The sequence below is a fragment of the Bombus affinis genome, chromosome 8 (assembly GCF_024516045.1).
Source record: "Bombus affinis isolate iyBomAffi1 chromosome 8, iyBomAffi1.2, whole genome shotgun sequence".
NCBI classification, from domain to species: Eukaryota; Metazoa; Arthropoda; class Insecta; order Hymenoptera; family Apidae; genus Bombus; species Bombus affinis.
Genome location: NC_066351.1, coordinates 10,582,651 through 10,605,447, shown reverse-complemented (window position 1 = coordinate 10,605,447; position 22,797 = coordinate 10,582,651). Strand labels below are relative to the sequence as shown.

General features: G+C 26.9%; 4 protein-coding genes across 14 annotated transcripts; 1 reads left to right on the top strand and 3 right to left on the bottom strand.

Moving 5' to 3' along the window:
- Positions 1 to 7: 7 nt before the first annotated feature.
- Positions 8 to 1,997, bottom strand: LOC126919604 (FGFR1 oncogene partner 2 homolog). Its single transcript, XM_050729016.1, has 4 exons — positions 1,772 to 1,997; positions 1,044 to 1,178; positions 611 to 862; positions 8 to 364 (listed from the first exon to the last, which is right to left on the bottom strand). Exons 2-4 carry the CDS (start codon positions 1,176 to 1,178, stop codon positions 137 to 139), a joined length of 615 nt encoding a protein of 204 aa, XP_050584973.1. The 5' UTR covers positions 1,772 to 1,997; the 3' UTR covers positions 8 to 136.
- Positions 1,998 to 2,427: 430 nt separating this feature from the next.
- Positions 2,428 to 11,586, bottom strand: LOC126919326 (vesicular glutamate transporter 1). 3 transcript variants are annotated; one of them, XM_050728365.1, is made up of 10 exons: positions 11,313 to 11,586; positions 7,144 to 7,202; positions 6,631 to 6,814; positions 5,701 to 5,934; positions 4,579 to 4,884; positions 4,161 to 4,284; positions 3,956 to 4,089; positions 3,576 to 3,718; positions 3,185 to 3,305; positions 2,428 to 2,984 (listed from the first exon to the last, which is right to left on the bottom strand). In XM_050728365.1, exons 2-10 carry the CDS (start codon positions 7,194 to 7,196, stop codon positions 2,814 to 2,816), a joined length of 1,470 nt encoding a protein of 489 aa, XP_050584322.1. In that variant the 5' UTR covers positions 7,197 to 7,202; positions 11,313 to 11,586; the 3' UTR covers positions 2,428 to 2,813. The 3 variants fall into 3 exon arrangements, with proteins under 3 accessions (XP_050584322.1, XP_050584323.1, XP_050584321.1); XM_050728366.1 differs by lacking the exon at positions 11,313 to 11,586 and adding an exon at positions 8,413 to 9,026; XM_050728364.1 differs by lacking the exon at positions 11,313 to 11,586 and adding an exon at positions 8,188 to 8,362.
- A 469-nt stretch (positions 11,587 to 12,055) lies between these two features.
- LOC126919332 (cysteine protease ATG4B) lies at positions 12,056 to 16,600 on the top strand. 6 transcript variants are annotated; one of them, XM_050728389.1, is made up of 10 exons: positions 12,060 to 12,655; positions 12,862 to 12,933; positions 12,999 to 13,169; positions 13,376 to 13,553; positions 13,623 to 13,702; positions 13,802 to 13,953; positions 14,048 to 14,126; positions 14,211 to 14,365; positions 14,492 to 14,657; positions 14,774 to 16,600. In XM_050728389.1, exons 1-10 carry the CDS (start codon positions 12,616 to 12,618, stop codon positions 14,839 to 14,841), a joined length of 1,161 nt encoding a protein of 386 aa, XP_050584346.1. In that variant the 5' UTR covers positions 12,060 to 12,615; the 3' UTR covers positions 14,842 to 16,600. The 6 variants fall into 6 exon arrangements, with proteins under 6 accessions (XP_050584350.1, XP_050584346.1, XP_050584349.1 ...); XM_050728392.1 differs by having other exon boundaries at positions 12,061 to 12,637; XM_050728390.1 differs by having other exon boundaries at positions 12,065 to 12,637; positions 12,720 to 12,933.
- A 237-nt stretch (positions 16,601 to 16,837) lies between these two features.
- LOC126919327 (protein phosphatase 1L) lies at positions 16,838 to 22,776 on the bottom strand. Of its 4 annotated transcripts, none has more exons than XM_050728368.1 (9): positions 22,642 to 22,764; positions 21,740 to 21,821; positions 21,180 to 21,425; positions 20,806 to 21,003; positions 19,796 to 20,089; positions 19,564 to 19,720; positions 19,358 to 19,488; positions 18,952 to 19,259; positions 16,838 to 18,869 (listed from the first exon to the last, which is right to left on the bottom strand). In XM_050728368.1, exons 2-9 carry the CDS (start codon positions 21,773 to 21,775, stop codon positions 18,794 to 18,796), a joined length of 1,446 nt encoding a protein of 481 aa, XP_050584325.1. In that variant the 5' UTR covers positions 21,776 to 21,821; positions 22,642 to 22,764; the 3' UTR covers positions 16,838 to 18,793. The 4 variants fall into 4 exon arrangements, with proteins under 4 accessions (XP_050584325.1, XP_050584326.1, XP_050584324.1 ...); XM_050728369.1 differs by having other exon boundaries at positions 21,740 to 21,812; positions 22,530 to 22,656; XM_050728367.1 differs by lacking the exon at positions 21,740 to 21,821 and having other exon boundaries at positions 22,642 to 22,776.
- Between the last annotated feature and the right edge of the window lie 21 nt (positions 22,777 to 22,797).

Here is a 22,797-nt window from a genome sequence, read left to right as displayed (position 1 = left end):
ATTTAAATTGTACTTTTTTTATATTAGCATTTTATTATATATAAGTAATACATCTTTTATCTAATATTAATTATATTATAAAATATGAAATAAATAAAATACGAAATTCATATAAGAGAAATATAAATTGTAACTTTTAGCATACTACTGGATCAGTTTGTACAGTCTTACTATCTACTTCAGTTTCCTTATTTAAGGTGCAATACTTATTTGCAATATTAACTATTTCTCGCAAGGTAGTATTTTCTTCTTTTAAAGTACTATATACCTCTTTATCTCTCATTTCATTTTCTTCGTCCAAAGCAACTGCGGTTTTCATTACTGCTGCCATTTCATTAATCTTTTCTGCTTGATTAGTAATTATCTGTAATTTCATAGAAGAATCATTCATAAGTATTAATAAACTACATAAAAAAAATTTTAATAGAATTAATGAACTTGAATTTCATACATTTACTATGATGACTTTTGATCAGTAATAATAAATTTTAATTATTAAACATTAAAATTTTAACGTATTGTATATAATAAAAAACATTCATTTTGGTACAATAATGTAATATGTAATTGTATGTATAATTAAAAATATATATATAATGTTTATGCTTACATTAGCATATTTCGCATTATGTAATGTAGAAAGATCTGTTTTGCAGAGACGCAATAAGGATGCTGTCTGTTGCCTGTATTTAGACATAATTAATTCAAGAGCATGGTGATGGTCCTCTAATGCCTTTTTCAATTCCTTATTTTCAGCTTGTAATTCTTGCAAGTGCTTGATTTCTCTCTGTATTCCTGAGATTAACTGTATATGTGGCCTCTGTTTTGCCTCGGTGTTAAGAATCTCTACTTCTTCTTGATACTATAAATGCATTTAAAAAAGTATAAAAAATGAACTTTATACAGTTTTATAATAAAGAATTGTGTTAAAAATCTAAAAGAATAAGTTTTCACTTTATTATACTTTGATATCTTTTACTTTACTTATGTATGTCTGTGAATTTTTTGATTAAATTGTTATATTATATAAATAAATTGTTTACCTGCTTCATATTAGCAATTTGACCACAAACTGATTCTATTTCGCTTATTAAATTATCTGCTATATTTTCGTGATCTGATATTCTAATCACTAATTTTTTCGCATCCAATATGATTTGTTGAAGAGTTAATGACATCTGTGAATATATGTAAGCACATATAAATATAAGTTTTTAACAAATTAGTTATCTAAAAATTATATTGTTTTACTAAACATATATGCACATTTATTAAATATTATCAAACTATTAAGATATATATATACATATATGTAGTATATATATAAATATATTTATTTTCTTTGTATATATTCTTCACATATTTTCTTTTCATGTATTCTGTATATATTTATATCAAAATTTGTTTATTGAAGTTTATATATAGCTTCTATATTACCATGTTATAGATTGTTATTGATCAATTCAAATTATTTATATCTTTTCTTAATATTTTATATAAATAGAATATTAAAATAATTTCGTAGTAGTATAATTTTCGTTAAGAATTAATATGTTTCTACATAACCTCTATGCAATGCTGTAATGGTCTATTTAAATGGCTTTAATATCATACCTATTAATTTTAATGAGCACAGTGTCTTATAAACGTATTTGTAAACATTTTTGTAAAAAAATGGTTAAATCTCGGCTACTATAAAATAGGTTATACTTACATCCAAGCTGAGATATACATTTTATGATAATTTAAAAAACTATATTTTTTCATTTACCTCTTAACGATAAAAATCCTTATATTACAAATTTTAAAGGAATTTATTTATTAATTCATTCAGTTTTAATTGTGTAATAGATGAATAAGATCAACGTCACATGAAAATATCTTGTTCTTTATTCCTCAGTTGTATGGCAGGTTTGTTTATTTTCTATCACTTCCGTAAGATCATTGGTCTACCAATCATTGACTGACCGTAGAAATTGTTACATGTCATAATTTCTTACATGTACAGTTAACGATATACATAACGGTATATAAGCTAGTATAAGTTATAAGTTTTTGTTTTTCATAATTGTTTCTTTTTTTTAAGCATTTGTATCGATCATAATGATTTTTTTAATAAAATGCATAAGTAATGTATTAGATCAATTTTTTTTGTTAAAAATCTGCTACAAACAGGGTAAGGAAGATTTGCACAATTTACATATCAACATTTTTTGTTTTTTTTTATTTTTACGTAACTAACTGTTATAAATTATTAGTTATATATTATCTAAATTATAATGTAGTCACTATTCTACATAATTTTTTACGAAGATTATTATCTATTGTTAATAATTATTTATTTTTGTAAAATAAATTGTTCAATTAGAAATTCATTATATAAATTTTTTTTTATTGTAAATATATACAATAACTTATACATAAATAAATTTTTTTAATCATTTAATTGTTTTGATAACAATCATTTTATTTAAATACTACAAATATAGAATCACATTACATTTAAATATACATTTATATTTTTGTTGGTAAGTATCAAATATTAAAGACTGTTGTTTTATGTGTCATGATATAAATACTGTTATTCTAAACTATTCATACACGTATATAAAAAGAATTTTATAAAATTTTGCTAGTCCATAAAGAACTGTTTAAATCAAAAAGTAGAAAAAAGTTATTCGTGTGTATTATATTAATGTATACTCAATAAAAATAATCACAACTACTTTAGCTACGAGCCAAACATTCATGTATATTATATACATATATTATAAATACTGATGTAACTGTCAGCAAATTTAATTTGTTTTATACTACAAATTATCTATTTCCATTGCTGGATTATCATAAGATCTCTTTGATTGTTCATCACTTCTTTCTGCCCAACTTTGTTTTTCACCAGATGCGTATAAACCATATATCACAGCTCCTATCAAATAAACTGCACCAGCAATAATGAAAACTATCCTCCATTCTGCAGCACTCTATGAAATATGTTCCAATCTCATTAGATTTTTGAACATCCGTTAATTACTAGTTAATAATTATTAATGGATTTTAGAGTGTTATAACTAATTGTAACTATGATTTAACACAAAGTTATAGAACTTATAAATGTCATTATAATTATTAAATATTCCTCTAATGTTTAGGTAAAAATAAATATATTATAATTTAAACCTACTTTATTTTGGACAATATATCCAGTGATAATAGGGCTCACAACTCCAGGTAAGGTAGCAACAGTATTTCCTATTCCCATAAGCACACTGGCATGCTTAGGAGCAATATCCAAATGATTTACTCTATAAAAAAATATTTATATAATGTAATAATACATTTTATAGAGTTAAATATAGAATTAATGTATTTATAAAATGAGATATGTAATTAATGAATTCTTAAAATAAAATCATAATTTATATAAGATACATAATACAATTCATTCAACTTGTTATATTGTATGGTATTGTAAATAAATAAATCCTCAGTTTTCCTGGCACATATATCATATGTATCGTATTATATGAATATACTATATCGTATTTTATATTCGGAATTCGAAAAAAAATTACCCAAAACCGGACCAAGCAAAACCACCAAGGCCAACTGCTATAGTGATACAAATAACCACCCCCGTTGGCGTTAAGATAAAACCTGTACAAGTCATGAATATCGTTTGAAATACAAAAGCTCCGCAATTAAATAACTTACGCACCTGAAATAAAATAAATACTTTAATTGTAAGATTTTTATTGTATTTCATACTTGTATTACGTGACACTTGAAAAAGTACTCGAAAACAATATATTAAAATTAATAAAATATAAATAGTGTGTTAATTAAATATCTTATTTTGAAATGTTTTTGGAGGAAGGGGGAGGGGGGACTGGAAACAAGATAAAAAATAAGTATGTTTGAAATAAAAATTATTTATAAGTATTTAATAACAGACCTGCGTAGTCGATAGGATTTTCTCTGTTCTCAGATAATCTGCTAAGTGTCCAGAAAATTGAACAACGAGAGTCATAGCTAGATACGGTAGTGCAGATAAATATCCAGTTTTATCCAATTTGAAATCCAGTACATCTAAAAGTAAATTATACTTAGGACAGAGTATATCATTTATATTCATTAAATAAACGTTCAATTGATCGAACCATTCATAAATGTCGGTAACTGAGTAAGCATGGTGTAAAAACCCCAATTTTCGCTAAAATGAGCTGCAACAATTGCCCAAACTGGTGGAGATGTGAGCATAGCTTTCCATGGATGTGTAATTTTCTATATAAGATGAAATAATTAGAAGAATTCTATAAATAAAATGTAGAAACATAACATTATATATATATTAATAATAATGACACATAAAAATTTAGCAAAGAAAATTAACTAAAAAAAAGTTCTCGACAAAAAATTATTGACGATAGGAAAATTATTGAAAATAGGGCGGTACAAAATGATATAACTTCTGAAAGTGAATTATCCAATTATTCAAATTTTTTAATCTTTTGAGGAAGCGTAAAAAAGCATAAAAACTGTTCTGTTATATCATGTTATTTCTTAACACAATCTTACCTCTTCTTTATTCGCATTTCCAAGGCTACTTTTAATATATTCAAGTTCAGCTTCAGAAATAGATGTATCGTCCTCCGGTTTATCCTTCACGATTATCCACCAGTAAAAAAACCAAACAAGACCAGCTGCTCCAAAAACGTAAAAAACAGAAGCCCAGCCAAGGTATTCAGCCATCAAACCGGCAACTGGCATAGCAAATACAGTTCCAAAGAAACTTCCGGAGAATGCAAGAGTCGCTAATTTTGATCTTTCCAATGGAGGTGCCCACTGTGCCCATATTGCATGTATGCAAGGATATGTTACACCCTAAATTCAAATGATTGGAAATTATTTGAGCAATCAAAACCTACAAGATAAACAAAATTTACTTAATTGAAAAATAATTATTCCGAAGGTTTATTGTTATTTTGTCGTGTTTTTACTCTTTATTAAAACAGAATAAAAGATACGAGTAATAAATAATATGCATAAATGAATGTATGATAATGTATTTTGTACACATCTATAATAGTGAATCTGAATACGTATAACGTATGTGTAAAAATATTTGCTTTGTATACAGGGTGAGTCATGAGAAACCGGATTTCTGTATTTATCGGTTACTTGTCTCGACTAACCCTGCATATTGGGTGTGTTTTCTACTTGACATCTTATCTGCAAAATATACTTATTATGTCTCACTTCTTATGTTGGATATAAAATATGAGATTATTAGGAACTTAAAAAAGGATAGGAAATATGTTTTGGAAGATGTTAAACGGGTTATGTGACATTTTTATAAGTCAGTATATATGTCCAACATTCCAGTATTATCTTATTTCTTTTTCTCTCCAATGAATGGAGTAGAAGACTCCTAGTGCAAAATAAAAGATATTATTCTAAGAACAGGAGTGAAGGATTAATAAATGAAGTCATTCTTAAAAACAGATCATTATTTTCCAGGATCAATATGTTAAGCTAAAGTTAAGATTTAAATAATAATTTTAAAAAATGTTAATTAATACACAATTGAACGTATATATATATTATTATGCGTACATATTATTAAAAAGGAATAATCGAAATTTATCCAGATAAAAGGAATTTATTTATACTTAATATCATAATTTTAATATTGCTTACCTCGCAAATTCCTTCCACTATTCGCAAAGCAACCAAAATGTAAACGCTCATTCTGGCTAGGGGTGGTGTGATAATTGTAAGAAAAGCTGTAGTGGCGATTCCAAGACCAAAAACTCTTTTTCCGCCAATACGTGCGCCAAGCCATCCTCCCAGTAATTGAGTACTTATGTATCCGTAGAAAAAGGAACTTAAAACCAGTCCTTGTGTCTTTGAATCCCAGTCGAATTCTTGTTCCTGTAAATAATACTCTGAATACATTTAAAAGTGATCAAAGCTAATGTATGATTCGTTTGTCTGGTGTAATAGTATATTTTTGTAAGCTTCTAAATATAAAACAGTAAATAGTCACTGTTGTATTTATCTTTTATAGATACTAATAGTTTTTAACATGTTGAACTTTTCGTTTGATTTTAGTTTATTTTTAATTAAAAGAAAAAATACGAGTTTAATAATAAACCTATATAAATCAAAATAAATTTCTATATTAATGTAGCGTTAAACGAAGATTTTAAATGCACGAGTTTCTGAGCACGCATTATATAAAAAGAGCAATAAAACAGAATTATATATTTACAAATCCTCTTTGATATCCCTATTATGATAAAGATAATGCATAATCATGTCAGATAATTATTTCACAACTGATAAAAAGTATCCTTTGTACTAATCTTACGCATTAATATATCATCACTAAAGTCATATTGTAAATCTATTAATATAACTTATCGCAACCATTGTTTCATTTGAATTTCGTGCTATTTATCGACAAATTTTTACTGACATTTTTTTTATTTACATAATATTTGCATACGTACACCTACATTTGAGTATGCAAATTAAAAACGAAATTAAATATTCTAAAAATGAATAGGATTAGAATTAATGACTTAGAATTTAATTCTAGCATAATATAATTAGTATATCACTTACAAAATATTCGGTTCCATTTTTATCGATTTTGTGAACCTTCGCGGTCATTGCGACAATGGCTACGCTTAAATTTACACGAAGAATGTAGGACGTAAAAAATCCAAAAAATGCTAATACTCCGACTACGTATCGTCTTTTTTTCCAAAACTTCCAGGATGGTATGAGTTCATCTTCGTATTTGACGCTAGAAAATTGCCAGTGTTATAAATTCCAATATTTTGCATTTCGAAAGTACCATTTCTATAATTTCTTAAACAGTTAATGATCTTTAAACATGATTGACATAATTCAGCTCGATTACGTTATTCGAAAAGAAAATGTCCCTACATATGTGTGAATGCATTTAAGTCTTATATTACACACATAGTAAGCGAGAACTAAGGAGATGATTTTGCAAAATAGTTAGCAATCCCATGAGAAATGAATAAACGTAATGTTCAATGTAAAAATATGCGTAAAAAATCATCAATTATGATGGAATGGAGCAATCAGATGGAAAGCTGCAATACTCACGTTCCGTATTCTGTATCCTTGACAGACTCAACCGAGGATTTCTTTCTCTCCATCGTTTCCTGAAAGGTTACCGATTTCAAATGCAATCTATTGTCGGAGAAGCTTGTTTTACAGAACTATAAAACAATTATAAAACGTATCTCTCTTTACATATTTACAATGAGATAATGGGTTAAAATCTAATTCGAAATTTATTACATTTTTCCAACGAAGATAATTAATACTTTAATGACATTTTTTAAGTATTCATTATAACTTCTTACTGTTACTTCTTTCAAACTATGTAGATATTATTGAAAATTTAAATTAATTATTTCTGATACTGAAACACGTAACATAATAAACTGTTGGTATACTCGAAAAATATCTGCAAAATAATAGGATTAAATATAAGATTAAAAAATACTTTAGAACATTGTAAGCTATAGATATTTGCTTGAAAATTATTTTTGATTTAAGAATGGCACAAGTTACGTAAATTTTTTAACAAACTATCTACCTAGCTTCTTGTGAATTATATTAATTTAGAATGAATGATGTACGAAAGATAATAAATATAACATCGTAAAAAAGTTTTTTAAAAGGAGATTTAACTTAAAATAATTTTTAGCATATTATGAACATGATCATCACTTTTAAAAATAGTAAGTTTTATGATGTGCTACAACTAGAATAATACATACAATGATATAAACAAATATACGTAAGTACCAATATCGAGGAAGAATTTCGCTAATAGCAGTGACCTAGTAATATTTCGAAAGTAGAAAGTTCCGTATCTTAGCAGACTGTTATATACATTATAAATATATATACACAGAACGATACAATCAACTTATGCTGTTTCAGCAGAAATGTAACAAAGCGACGATATTCAAATCTTTAATGAAATAGTGATTTCAAAGTTATTTTTTCTTTCCATTCTACAGAAGGTAACACAGGCTACGTTGCAATCTTCCAGTGCAGTGCATTTTAATATACCGCGACTAAAGATATTTTCCAACTCTCTTGTACAATTCAACAAACTGTTGTGTATTACGATACCTTATCCGAATATAAAATTAATCTTTCAAGCACACCAGTATCCATAAAACCAGTGTCCATTCTATTGACATATTCCCGAGGCATTTCGCCGTATGTATTGTGACAACCTGTTACGCAAAGCAACAGTTGTGACACACGTGCACCTCTTGAACACGTTTAATGGTGTTAGTTTGATGTTTCGATCATATTCACGATAAAAATATATGGTTTTTTTTTATTACCGACCTGCGTATTCACAATTCAACTGAAGCCACTTCCTGTTCTGTTATTTAACAAAAACAGATCCATCGAGATCTGCCGATAACAAAGAATAGCTTGAGAATTGTTCCAGATGATATTTATAGTAACTGTGTTCGACACATATCACGATTTTCTAAGAAACTTAAAGGTGATCAATAGAATTCCTTTTGTTTTTATTACGATTAATATATTTTTAGAATCGACTATAACATACTTTAATGTCACTCTGATTTTAGTATCTTGATCTAAGTTCGATCATATTAATTTAATTTACTAATTTTTACACTATATCTAAATATACTCGTTATCCACGCACAACAGATGTCTTTGCGTTTGCACTAAAATACGCCAGTTATCCATAAACGGTAAAGACTTTTAATCCTAGCGGTGTCAATGAGGTGTGCTCGCGATCGTGTCTGAAATGATTATCGTGATCCGAACGATAGGACTACTCTTTCAACTGCACGTTTGGAGATTATTGATCGCATGTCGCGTCACTTTCATTTTGTACGTTCTGCTTCAAAGTTTTATGGAACCGCTGCATATGCGTTCAGATAAAATTTGATGAAGAAGGAACAATTGAACGTGTACGTAAAAAGATAATTTACCTATTATTCGAAAGTTTAATCATCCGTAACGCAGAATATAGATAGCTTCTATTTGATTCGTTTGTTTAATGAATTTTTGTTGCGTCATTCAGAAAGTGCGTAAGAAAATTTAAGAAAAATTTAAAAGCGATGTATTTTTGTGGATTCAGTGTTGTTCATTAAATAACACGTACCGTTGTTTTCGAGGATTTTTTACCATTTATCGGACAGCTTCGTGATCGCTTGTTCGATAAACTTCTTTTTTTTCATGTATTTCTTTCAACCTTAGTTCAAATGAATGAATGATTGAATCTATTAATTTTGGAATAAGGCATATGTGTAATTTGAGTATTAAATTGACTACCTACATCTTACTATACATCTTATTATATATCTTCCATCGGTATTATAATATTTATCAAACTGGAAGTGACAAGAATTCACACTTGTTAACTTCTGGATCAAGTGAAAGTAAAGAGCTGTAAGTTTAGAAATGCTGCGGTTGTGGATCACATAGTAGTTGAATATTGGATCGCGCATACTGGATCATAGATTCGATTTACAGGATATTCCTCTTGTGCAGTTGGAACTAATTGTAAGTAGTCAAACCTATTGAGAACGCCTGCTTTTGCATACACTTACATGTTTACATTAATCTCGTATTACGTTCGCCATAGTTTTTGCTATACATCAGATCTGATTGCTCTTCAGATTAGTTGATTTGTTAAACTACTTATCTTACAATTGAAATATAGACGAATGAAAGGAATGGAATTTTTGTTTCAAGTTTGTTACGTATTTTATTATAAATTACGTAAAGTTTAATTTGTTATTTCGCAATACACATCTTTATAGTTATTTAATTTGATTTTGTATTAAATTCCGGTAATTTCGCTATACAGCAAAAAACAGACAAGAACAAATTTTAAAGAAAGTTTTAAGGATTTATAACGAAAAATATATATACAAATGTAAATATAAAAATGATGAAAAGAAATCAATTATACCCATTGCATTACATTAGAATCCTATTTGAATACTAGAGTTCATTACACGATGATTACTGCAATTATATAATATAATTGTGTCCTCCGAGCAATTTATCTCGTAACATCCTCAACATCGCGAAAAATAGAAGAACAAAAAACTTCATGAATTATGAACTATAATGAGTCATATTGCACGTATTTCCAAGTCGAGTTGCCATACAAAGGTACTATACAAATGATTATGTACCGTGGTATACCTAATAACTGATCATTGTTAGATTATTCATTTACGGATGCAAATTTCCATATTATTAATACTGATAAATTATGAATGATACAAATAACACGATCTTTTTAAAGCACTGTTTCAAAAAAAAAAGTAATGTATGTAGTTCTCTAAATAAATAAAATAACGATATATGAGGCAATGAAAATTTTTGAAGCATATTGTGCAATAATGTATCAGAAGCACAATATTTATTAATAATTTTAATATAGTAATGTACAACTATAATTTTTATCATTGCGTAAGAGAACTAAATACGATTCATGATTTTCCAAACGAAAATCGTTATATTTATTTGGAAAATAATTATTCATACAAAGATTTATACACGTATGAGATATGTTACAATACCTGTAGAAAGTCTCAAGGAAATCCAGTTTACGAAAGGTAACAACACTACGATAGACTTTATTATTTTAAAAAACCATCGTGGTATTTAATCAAAGGTATTCGATCTAAAACCGGATATATCGATCTTATCGGAATAAAATTTATGCACAAAATTTAATTCGGTAGTCATACTTAAAGACTTATTTGTGGCTTATGTAATTTATTGAATTTCATAATATATTAATTTTAATTTAGAGTAGTATATAAATAAATAATTTTATTTAATATTTCTTCACTACTCATTAGTTATTGAAAGAAAAAATAAATTTATGATAAATTTTTTAAATATACTGCATTAGATTTGTAAGTAACATGTATACATGTTTAAACTACAAAGAACTCTTATTAAAGGTCAATTTAATTTGACCTACTTTTACAACTAGAAAATCTTGAACAAATACAACTGGTTCGTGTTATCGAATTTCGGATTCTAATTTACAGAAAATTATATGTAATATCAAAGATTTCCTCTTCTGGTAATATGTATCTTAAAAATTGTATATAACAATAATTACTTCAACATTTTTAAATTAATATTCACATCGTTACATATTTATATTAGTATTATAATTATCTTATAATAATGAAATTAAAAATTTATTATCTTATGTTCTATCTTTATGATTTACTTACAATTTTTAATCCTTGTAATCAAATCCATCAATGTCATAAAAGCTTTAGTTACTACTTATTCACAAATTTACAACCGAAAAGTAAAGAAACTAGATTACTATATAATACTATTATCACAACAAAATACGAAATATGTTTATTACATTATTCAAAGGTCAATAGGAAAACCTGTAAAAGTTGCACGTTAAATAGCACTGATCGAAATAAACAGAAACGTTAAATGGGTAAGTAGTCAACTAGTACAGGTGGAAGTTGATCGTACAAGAGACTGGAAATTTGATCTGTCGTGCACCAATCAGAGTATTCCATTGCACTTGTGATAGTCCGAATATTATGCAATGTTGATGCGTGTAATAATTCGTAAATATTTCCGGTTGATTGTATTATCATCGTTGACATTCGATACCTTGTATTATTTCACAAATGTAAAATATTTCGTGCAAATACATTACTTTACTTACTAACTACCGTGTTATGCAGGAATAAGTGCGTATACTTATACTTTAATTATATCTTCATAAAATTACCGATGCTTTATAATTTATATTAAATAAACAGTGAAAGTTTATTATAATAATATGGATAAGTAAAAATAATTTCGATGAGATTGTGTTTAAATAAATTTTTATAAAAAATATCTCAGATATTGATAACATTTTCATTATGTGTAGTAAGGAATATAAATCGATGGAAAAATTTTTAGTTAATGAAAAATAAAATTTCTTTGTTTATTCTTTATTTATTCTAATCTCTATTTATTTAATTTAAATAAATTTATGCAATGTAGTATTACACATGAGTATATTTATATGGGTGTGTAATAGTAGAAGCATTTTTATTTCTGTTAACTTTACTAACTTTGGTAAGTAGGTAGTTAGATCATTGACTTGGATTCACAGACGAGGTAAGTATGCGAGTGTATATATATACTTCGTATGAAAATGTATGCCATCTAGCGTAAAGAAGGAGTAATCAAAATATATATTTTTGCGAAGTGGAATGAAAAAGATGTCAGATACAGGGAATTACTATGTGCTTGTTTGGATGTAAAGAGGATATTTCATATCTTGTTATTTTTGGAACGAAATATTTTGGATCAAAATAACGTTTTATATATATTATTTATACATTATACGATATTAGAATTCAAGCTGTTCTCGGTTATTGCACTAACCTCGAGATCTTTGTTAATCAGCTGTTGTTGATATGATATTATTGACATTCTGTTAAAGTCAATACTAGTGCATACTATATTTGTTACTTGCAAAAAATAATGAATTCTTCGCTCAATGAGCAATGACGAATGCTGGTTTACCAAGTTGAAGGTGGTTGTACTACGCATTGTATGTAGAATGTCATTCTTTGACAAATATTTAACCTTATTCCAATTGCGTTTTTTTCTTGTAGAAAAAAGCTGTACTTTCTCTTTGTATAATTATAGAGTAACAAAACATTTTATTTTTATGATACATTGAAGAATTTTAAGTGACATAGATAATATTTGCAAATACTGTGAGAATGGACAGCCTTTTCACACAAAATATTTCAGACGAACCAGAGGATATACCACAAACAGATGAACCAGTATGGATTCTTGGGAAAAAATATAATGCCATAAGAGGTCTAATACATAGTTACAGTAAAGAGATCTGTAATAAATTAGATATGTAAGGTCTTAAATTTCAGAACTGGACATAATTCGTAGGGATATAAGATCCAAGTTATGGTTTACTTACCGAAAAAATTTTGTACCTATTGGTGGTTACAATTCTACATTTACATCTGACAAAGGTTGGGGATGTATGTTAAGATGTGGTCAAATGGTTCTTGGTCAAGCTTTAATTATATTACATTTAGGTAACTGTTAATTTAAATCTAATAATTTTGTTATTTCACGTTTAATGCTCTTATAACAATTTTAAATACTTAATTGTTCATAATTGTATCAATAAAATCTATCAATTAAATCATTTTGTAACATAATAATGGTTTCTAAAATAAAATATTGATAATTATAGTTATATAAATTGTAAATATTTTAAATATTAAAAAATTAAAAATAGGTAGAGATTGGCAATGGACTGCAGAAACTAGAAACAGTACGTACCTGAAAATTCTAGAACGTTTTGAAGACAAACGAACTGCTGCTTTCTCAATTCACCAAATTGCATCAATGGGAGCATCAGAAGGAAAAGAAGTTGGACAATGGTTTGGACCCAACACAATAGCACAAGTATTAAAGTACATATTTATTATATTTTAAATATTTCTAATATAAGATTTGATATTTTATCAAATTTCAATTTTTAGAAAATTAGTTGTGTTTGATGAATGGAGTTCAATTACAATACATGTTGCTTTGGATAATACATTAATAGTTAATGACATTTGTAAGTAATCAAAACTTTTCATTCTAATATATCTATTATTTAGTAAATTTTAATAAATTTTTAAACATCAAACTGTATCATATAATTAAACATTTATAGTAAAGCAATGTAGAGTAGAAGGAGGTACAACAGTGGAAGCTGATGGTGCTGTACCATTGAAAGCACCTAGCCAATGGAAACCTTTATTACTTTTAATACCTCTTCGCCTTGGATTAAGCGAGATTAATCCAATCTACATTAACGGTCTTAAAGTAATGAAGAAATCAATTCTTGCATGAATGGCTAAAATTGGAGTGAAATATGAATGAAGTTAAGGATAATATATTCATACCTATAATTTTTCAGACTTCATTCAAAATTCCACAATCTCTAGGAGTAATAGGAGGAAAACCTAATCTTGCACTATATTTCATAGGATGCGTCGGTATGTATACATATAAAAATAGAATTATCAAATTAAAAAAAGATACAATGAAAATATACACAAATTACAATTTTGCATTTGCAGAAAATGAAGTAATTTATTTAGATCCTCATACAACACAAAGATCGGGTAGTGTTGGCAAAAAATTGGAAGAGGAAGAGATTGAAATGGATGCTACCTACCATTGTAAATCTTCTAGTCGTATACCTATCACGGGAATAGATCCTTCTGTAGCACTTGTTAGTATATAATTAATTTTTGTTATTTAAAAATTAGTCAAAGAATTAAACAATTTATAAAATAAAATATATTTTTATGAAATATATTTTTATTTATATGTATAAAAAAATAATGTTCCATTTCAGTGTTTCTTTTGCGCAACTGAAAAGGACTTTAAATCTTTATGCAAATCTATTCAGGAAGAATTAATAACACCAGAAAAGCAACCTTTACTTGAATTATGTGCAGAAAGATTAGCCCAATGGTCACCAGTTGAAGATATAGCTTCAGAAGCTATAGCAACTTCAACTTGTAAGTATTTTGAAGTTGGTATAACATTAACAAGAAAAAAAGGAAAATTTTACTAAAGGGATAAATAATTCGAAATTTCATTTATTGTAGTCCGTCTTAGTAATTCTTTGTTATAGTTGTAGATTTTGAACATGTAGATCCACAATGTGATACATCTGATGAAGACTTTGAATTACTTGGTTGACATTTAATCAACAATTAACAAAATCTACGATATAAATAATGTATATATAACATCAAAAATGATCCATTCGTACATAAAATACAACCATTCATCCAATATCTACATTTGACTTAAACTAGTACTATTTCAAAGTACTAATAATTGAATAATAAAATAATTTATATCAAATAATTAAAATACTGTATATATTACTCATACTTACATTTTTTGGACATGAGTGATCTATTCACATTGTTAATATAATATAATTTTGATATAAACGAATTTTTCTATAAAAAGTATATTCAAATCATAAATAAAAAGATATTTAATTTTACAAACAACGCAGAATGTACTTACTTACTTTTTATACCAGTGAAAAAAATTAATACTAATATGTACTAAGTCTCGTAAATAGTTAAATTATTTTAATAATTATGCGTTAAAAATAATTTAAGTACACATATTTTAAATAAATTAATTTTAAACATAAAGTATACTATGTGTAATATTTATTTATTTATTTATTCTCAAACTATACAATAGAAAAAATTACTTATTAGTTGGACTTGATAAAAATATAAAAAATTAAAATCACTCATGTCCTTAAAATATTTTTGCCTTCTTTAACAGATAATGCATGTGATGATCTTAATATATAGTGATATGTCTACAATGGCATGCAAAAGTTTTCAGTCAGATTTTCACTATACATTTCAATAATGATATCTAAAAACTTTTAATTAATATTTGATATTGGGTATATTGGATACTGACTGGAAATTTTTAAACATGCTAGCTTTACAATTTTTAGATAATTATAACACACAATATAATAGTGTTTATTTGACGTATTGTTTTCTTTTATTTGCGATACATATGTATCTAATATTGCTTAAAAATTTTTTAGATGTCTATTTTGGTATATACTGTATACTAAAAGATCTACTTCGCCGGGAACTTTTGTACGCCATTGTATATCGTAAATTTACAAAAATGAACAAAAATCAAATTGAATATTTAAATACAAAAAAATTTGATTATAACTTTATACATTATTTATTTTAAAAATATGTTGATAATTCATAAAGCTAAAATTTAAATCCAGGAATGTAAACATTTTTTATTAACATAAGTATATGAAAGAAAAACAAACTGATTTTTATATTGATTTACATTATATATATGATTGCATTAATACATTTTCGATTTTATAGAATTTATAATATTAGCTATGTTAATAATAAAAACTTTCACAATTTCAAAGTTATATAAAGTGCATAGGAACAATGGATAAAATTTTATCAAAAATATTCAATGATGTTTTATAGTTCGAAGTTATATATAATTAAAAATTTTATAAAATGACGAAAAATATTACTATTTCTACATATACTTAAACAAACTATTTTAATGTTATGTTATTCTATGTGGCTAATAGTTGAATTTGTATTCAAATTATAATGAGATTTATACTACAATCTAATATAAATATATCTACATTTTTATAGAATTGACTAAAAATATAAAAAATGGCTAGTTTATAGCTTACTAACTACTTGTTACATCAAAAATATGAAAATTTAACATCATGTGATATCTAAATAAATATACACTTTCATACATGGAATTAATTTTTAATGAATAAATATTTTGTAGTATAATATTCAAGATCAATTTTGGCCGCATTTTATAAACAGCAAAATGTATTTATTTGCATACTATAAAATTTTCTGTACTTCAACTTTTATATAATAAAGTAAAGTATACAATTTAAAAATATCTAGTATATAATTTTGTATATATTATATGAATAAAAAGAATTTTGATAATATAAAATTTATACGTGTATATTGTAATTGTAACAGAACTCACAATTTCATTAATATTTTGTTGGAAATTGAAGATGATGATATATTATAATTTATCTCATATTAGATAATATGATGTTGCAACTGTTATTAAGTTCCCAATAAAAACTTCTTGCTAACAACATTATTTAAAAATTAGAACTAAATTTTATGTATTTATATTATACTTTTATTACCTATTACTTTCAATGTACAGAATTTTTTACATTTAAACAATCGTTAGTCATTTAAGTGTAAAGTATTATATTAAATGTTAGTAGTTATTTTATGTAACATATCCAAGTGTGATTTTTCAAATTACTCATTTACGAAATTCACTCATTCAAATTTATACAAAAATAAATATTATCAGGTCTGTAAATATGAAACCGGAATTTGCCTATAGATGCCCCTAGCTGATAATGTAATTATCACTAAACTGCGTTATTGATGCCAAAAGTCTTTGTTGACATCTCATAAACATTTTCGACTCAGAACAATACAAGTTTCATACAGCAGCATAGTCTGTAATAGCGTTGAACATGTCGAATTTTGTGCCTGGAAACTACGATTTGCGGACAGCATTGATTTTCTGTTACCATTTGAAGAAAACTGCTGAAGAATCGCATCGAATGCTTGTCGAAGCTTACGGTGAGCATGCTCTTGGTAAATCACAGTGCTTTGAGTAGTTTAAAAAATTCAGAAGTTGCAATTTTGACATGAGGAACGAAGAACGTGGAAGACCACCGAAAAAGTTTCAAGACAGCGAATTACAAGCATTGTTGGATGAGGATGACGCTCAAACGCAACAACTCGCTGATCAATTAAACGTGACACGAGAAGCCGTCTCCATACGTTTGAAAGCCATGGGAAAGATCCAGAAGGTGGGAAAATAGGTTCCACATGAACTGAATGAAAGACAGCAGGAAAACCGAAAAACCACTTGCGAAATGCTGCTCGCCAGATACAAAAGAAAGTCATTTCTCCACCGAATTACGACTGGCGATGAAAAGTGGATATATTTAGCTCCAGGCGAACCACCGACATCGACTACAAGACCAAATCGCTATGGACGGAAGACAATGCTCTGTGTTTGGTGGAATCAGAAGGGTGTGATCTATTATGAGCTGTTAAAACCTGGCGAAACCGTTAATACTGAGCGCTACAACAAATGATCGATTTGAATCAAGCTTTGCGTGAAAAACGACCAGAATATCAAAAAAGGCAACACAAAGTAATTTTGCTTCATGATAATGCACCATTACATACAGCAAAACCGGTCAAGGAAACGATCAGTTGGGAAATACTTTCGCACGCGCCTTACTCACCAGACTTGGCTCCGTCCGATTACTATTTATTTGCATCGATGGGACACGCACTTTCTGACCAGCACTTCACTCCTTACGAAAATGTACGAAAATGGCTCGATGACTGGTTTGCCTCAAAAGAGCGACTGTTTTTTTGGCGTGGCATCCACCAATTGCCAGACAGGTGGAAAAAATGTATAGCTAGCAATGGGCAATACTTCGAATAAAATATTTTTAATCATTTTCATACTATAAACGTGTATTTTCTATACAAAAATTCCGGTTTCATATTTACAAACCTGGTATATGTTCACGTTTGTACATCAAAAATTTCATTTTAGTATAATTTTATAATATTGTATGTATATATATAGACCATTATTACAATAAATAATGACATGGATAAGTATATATGAATTCTGTACTTGCTGTGAAATAGAAAAATAGATATTTCAGAGGATGAATTTAATAACATATCATACAAACATATTTAATTTCAAAAACATATGAAGTAAAAGAAAATATTGCATTTGTTTAAATTTTATAAATAGAAGAGGGATATTTCATAAGTATTGTAACACAATAAATATGTAATACATAAAAATGTATATGATATTATAACAAAACCAAAATTGACTTTATAAAAAGAGAAACATTTTAATAAAGACTGAAACATCATATTTCTGTATTACACAAATGAGAGTACATACTTTTTTCCCCAAATTTATACTTACTATTCGATAATGAGTAATTAATAAACCTAGAACATCTTTGGAAAAAACATAAATTCGTTGTATAATTAAAAGATTATTGATTCTATTTGATCTCTGATATGCTGTATTTACGATCCTTCAAATTAATTACAACTACAGTTATATTATCTGCAGAACCCCTATATGTTAAAAAGACAAATACATAATAAAAAACTGATTTAAATCAATATTTGCAAAGATCATAAGATCGAATTGTATTACCTGTAATAACTTTGTAATGTGATACTTTTTGCACCAAAATGTGGTTCGTTTATACGTTCCTTAATAAACGCGACAGCCTCTTCATTTGTAAAAGTATCCCATAAACCGTCTGACGCCAGTATGATAAACATTGGATTATGGTCACTTAGATCAAAAGTTAAAATATCAGGATCAGCAATCACTAATTTTTTATCTTTTAATGGATAATCGCCCAAAGCTCGAGAAGTTGCTAATATACCAGCTACTCTCCATACACCATTAAATGTTACTAAACCACCAGCTTTATTAATTCTCCTCCTTTCTCTTTCCTAGAAATTATTTTCACAAATGAAAAAATTATTTACTATTAAATAACATAAATTTATTACATAAAACCTAAGCAATTTATATAAATAAAACTATATACTTGTTGCGGTTTATGGTCAAAGGATAAAGGTATGGCATTTCCTTTTCCATCACACATTACACCTCTTGAATCTCCAACATTTGCTACAATCAATTTATTGTCTTCTAAGAGAGCAATTAAAGCAGTTGTACCTGTATTATTCATTTATAAAAGTTATTTTTAAATCTGAATAAATAAAATAATATAAATTGTAAAAAGATAATTACCAGCTATATCCATATTTTTCTTAGCAGCCTCAACTAATAATCTATCTACGGCTAATACTTCGTCAGTTAGTAATTTACCATAGTTTATTTTATTTCCATCCAAGTAATTTGTAATATCTACTTTTGGTGGCTTTTCCACTGTTCTACATGGTCTTACCTTACAGTTAAAATAAAAAATACTGTTTTATATATTTACCATTTTAAAAGATATCAGATTTAATATCAATCATACCTCTCTTGTTATTGGCCTTGACAAGCTATCCAATTTATCAAGCAATTCTGGATCAGTTACACCAACATTTTTTTTCATACAATCATCTGTTAAAGATGTGCTTACAGTTTTACGAAAAGATTTTTTGCGTTCAAGGTGATCTTCATTACTTTTTTCCTCTTTCTTCTCTGTTTCTTCATTTTCCTTTATGTTTTCTGATATGTGAGTTGCTTTACCAGCTATCATATCTTTTAATTCAATCACTTTTTTATTAATGTTTGGAATAAGTTTATCACGTGCATAATTTGCTGCAAACTATTAAGAAATAAAAACATATGTCAGCGTTTTACGTTTATAAGCAATAAATACATTTAAAATATTGGCATATCATTGGTATACTATCATTGAAATATTTCATACTATTTAAAATAAAACTAACAATAGCTATATAGTATATTAAATATATCTTAATAATCTGCTTTATTATAAGTAAAAAAAATTTTTAATTTATCTATTATTTACATATTGTTGAGTCATTTGCTAAAGATATTGGTATATGAAGGACATTTAATTTTTTGTCTTATCACTACATGCACTGTTGTAATAATTTTTAAATTTTTCTATATAAGCTAAGCTATTATATAACACAAATATAATGATATTTTATATTATTCTATAATCTATAATGGTATTCTAAATAATTGATATATATTAACTCATAAAATACATAAATATATGAATATATTATGATATTAATGAAATCTATTTCCATATTTCCATATTATCTCTGTATAACTTTATCATTATTTACCTTATTCCTGTGTTTCTAATCTGCAATTTTGGAAGATAATAGTCATATAACATCATAAATTTAGAAATTTGAAAATGATAATGTTATATGATAAGTAATTATGTAAAGTCAAGTAAAAATGATAAGTAATCATTAAAAAATATCCTATTTGAACAACTGATTGGATAATTGATTAAGTTCCTATTAAATAGATTCATGTGTCAGATCCTTTTGAACTTACTTCTCCACCATGTCCATCAAATATTGCAAATAAAGATACACCTGTATTGTTCGTATCATCATTTACAACAAAACGATCTTCCATACGAGTTCTATGACCTTGAACAGCATATGCAGCAATGTATCCTTGTTTTAATTCCCAACTAAGCTTCACCCCATTATTTACAGAATCATTAACTAAAAATGGTAGTTTTGATACCTAAAAATAATAAGACACAATGCAAATGTTTATTTCTCTTTTGTAATGCTTTGAGCAACAAATAATTAAGTAATTTTTTCAACTAATATATATCACATTTAATTATGTAAGTATAATGCTAATTAGCCCTATTTGTATAATATATCATTATATAGCTTATTCTCTAGTTCATTTACTTTTGATGTAGTACGACCAAGTGTATATTGGATTTTTCCTAGTAATGATCGGCTCCATATATCAACAGCTTGTATATAAAATAGAATTATTGCCAAAACTGCACCACAAATTAATACTTCTGGCTTCAATGCATAGACTCTCATGATTCTCCAAAAATAGCCCAAAGGAGAATTTATGCCAGCATTTAATCCTGTGGGAATACCCACTGCAAACTTTGACACTAGCTTCATGTATGATACATATGTCTATTGCACAATAACAAAAATACAAAATTATTGATAACAGCTGTTATTATAAACAAATCATAAATTTCAAATAGTCAAATATATCATAATCTATGAATATTTCTCTCTATCATAGATTAATAAAAGAATAAACTTATATTACTTTCTACTTAAAGTATATTACAAAGATTCAAAAGCAATCAAATGAGACTATTTTTGAATACTAAACAGAATACAGAAGTCGTAGATCGAACAAATAATACATATTAGATATTCAAAGAACATTTTTCTAAAAAGGAGAAAACACTATATCTTTTAAATTATTTTTATGTCACCTGATATAAAATCTTGTCTTCTAGTTCGTCATCCATAATCTAATGCATTAACACCTTAAATTAAGCCAGTTTTCTTGTAAACCTAAATATCAATAAGTATTCGATAATTATTTATAGTTAACACACACTTGACAGAGCACCAAATATGCATCAAAATTCGTATAATCGTTCGTTCGATAAAAGATTATAACTTCGAGAAAAATAAAAATTTGTATACTATTTGGTATTTACAACAGACGCTACCAAATTACAAACGTTACTGTAGATAGACGTTTGACCTCACGCCGTAATTTTAAGCATGCGGCATTGCTGGCATTTCACGTTATTCACATAATTAACAAGATTACTTTATATCTATAGAATCAAATATAATTTAAGTATTTTGAATGACATAACCAGTAAAAATATCTTATGACGTATAACATAGTAAAGAAGATAAGAAAAAATAATTTGTTAAAATATAAGATTAAATACAAAAATTTAATATATTACAATTTTAAATGAAATAATTAATAATCACAATATCATATAGTATACAGTACGATTTTTTTAATTGTGACTTTCATATATGTACATGTAGGTAAATGTTTCATTAAGATTTTCAAGATTACTTTATAAACAAGGATATAGAAGAAAACAAAAATCTTTTTATTGTTAGAATCGTAACATATAAAATATATTTTCATATTTATATTAAAAGCCCATAAACAAAATTGTTCTAAAATTAACAAGTCAAATTTATTGCATATATAAAATATGTATATGTAAAAAATTTTAAAAATTGTTTGACTCTACTTAACTTTATTCAGGGAGTTAAGACCGTATTACATATGCATAAGTGCAACGTTATGTAGGCTAGAGCGTGATTAAATAGTACATATTTTGTATGTAAGCATATATACCGGATATAGTTGCAGCGATGTATGTATTACGTTACTGTACGCTGTAAACTGCATAGGGAGAACTGTCATGCGTTGCTACGACGTGAGTTTAGAAGCCGCGTAAATATGGCTGCGACAATAACGAATGTTTAGTATTGCCCAGTGTAATGAGTTCGC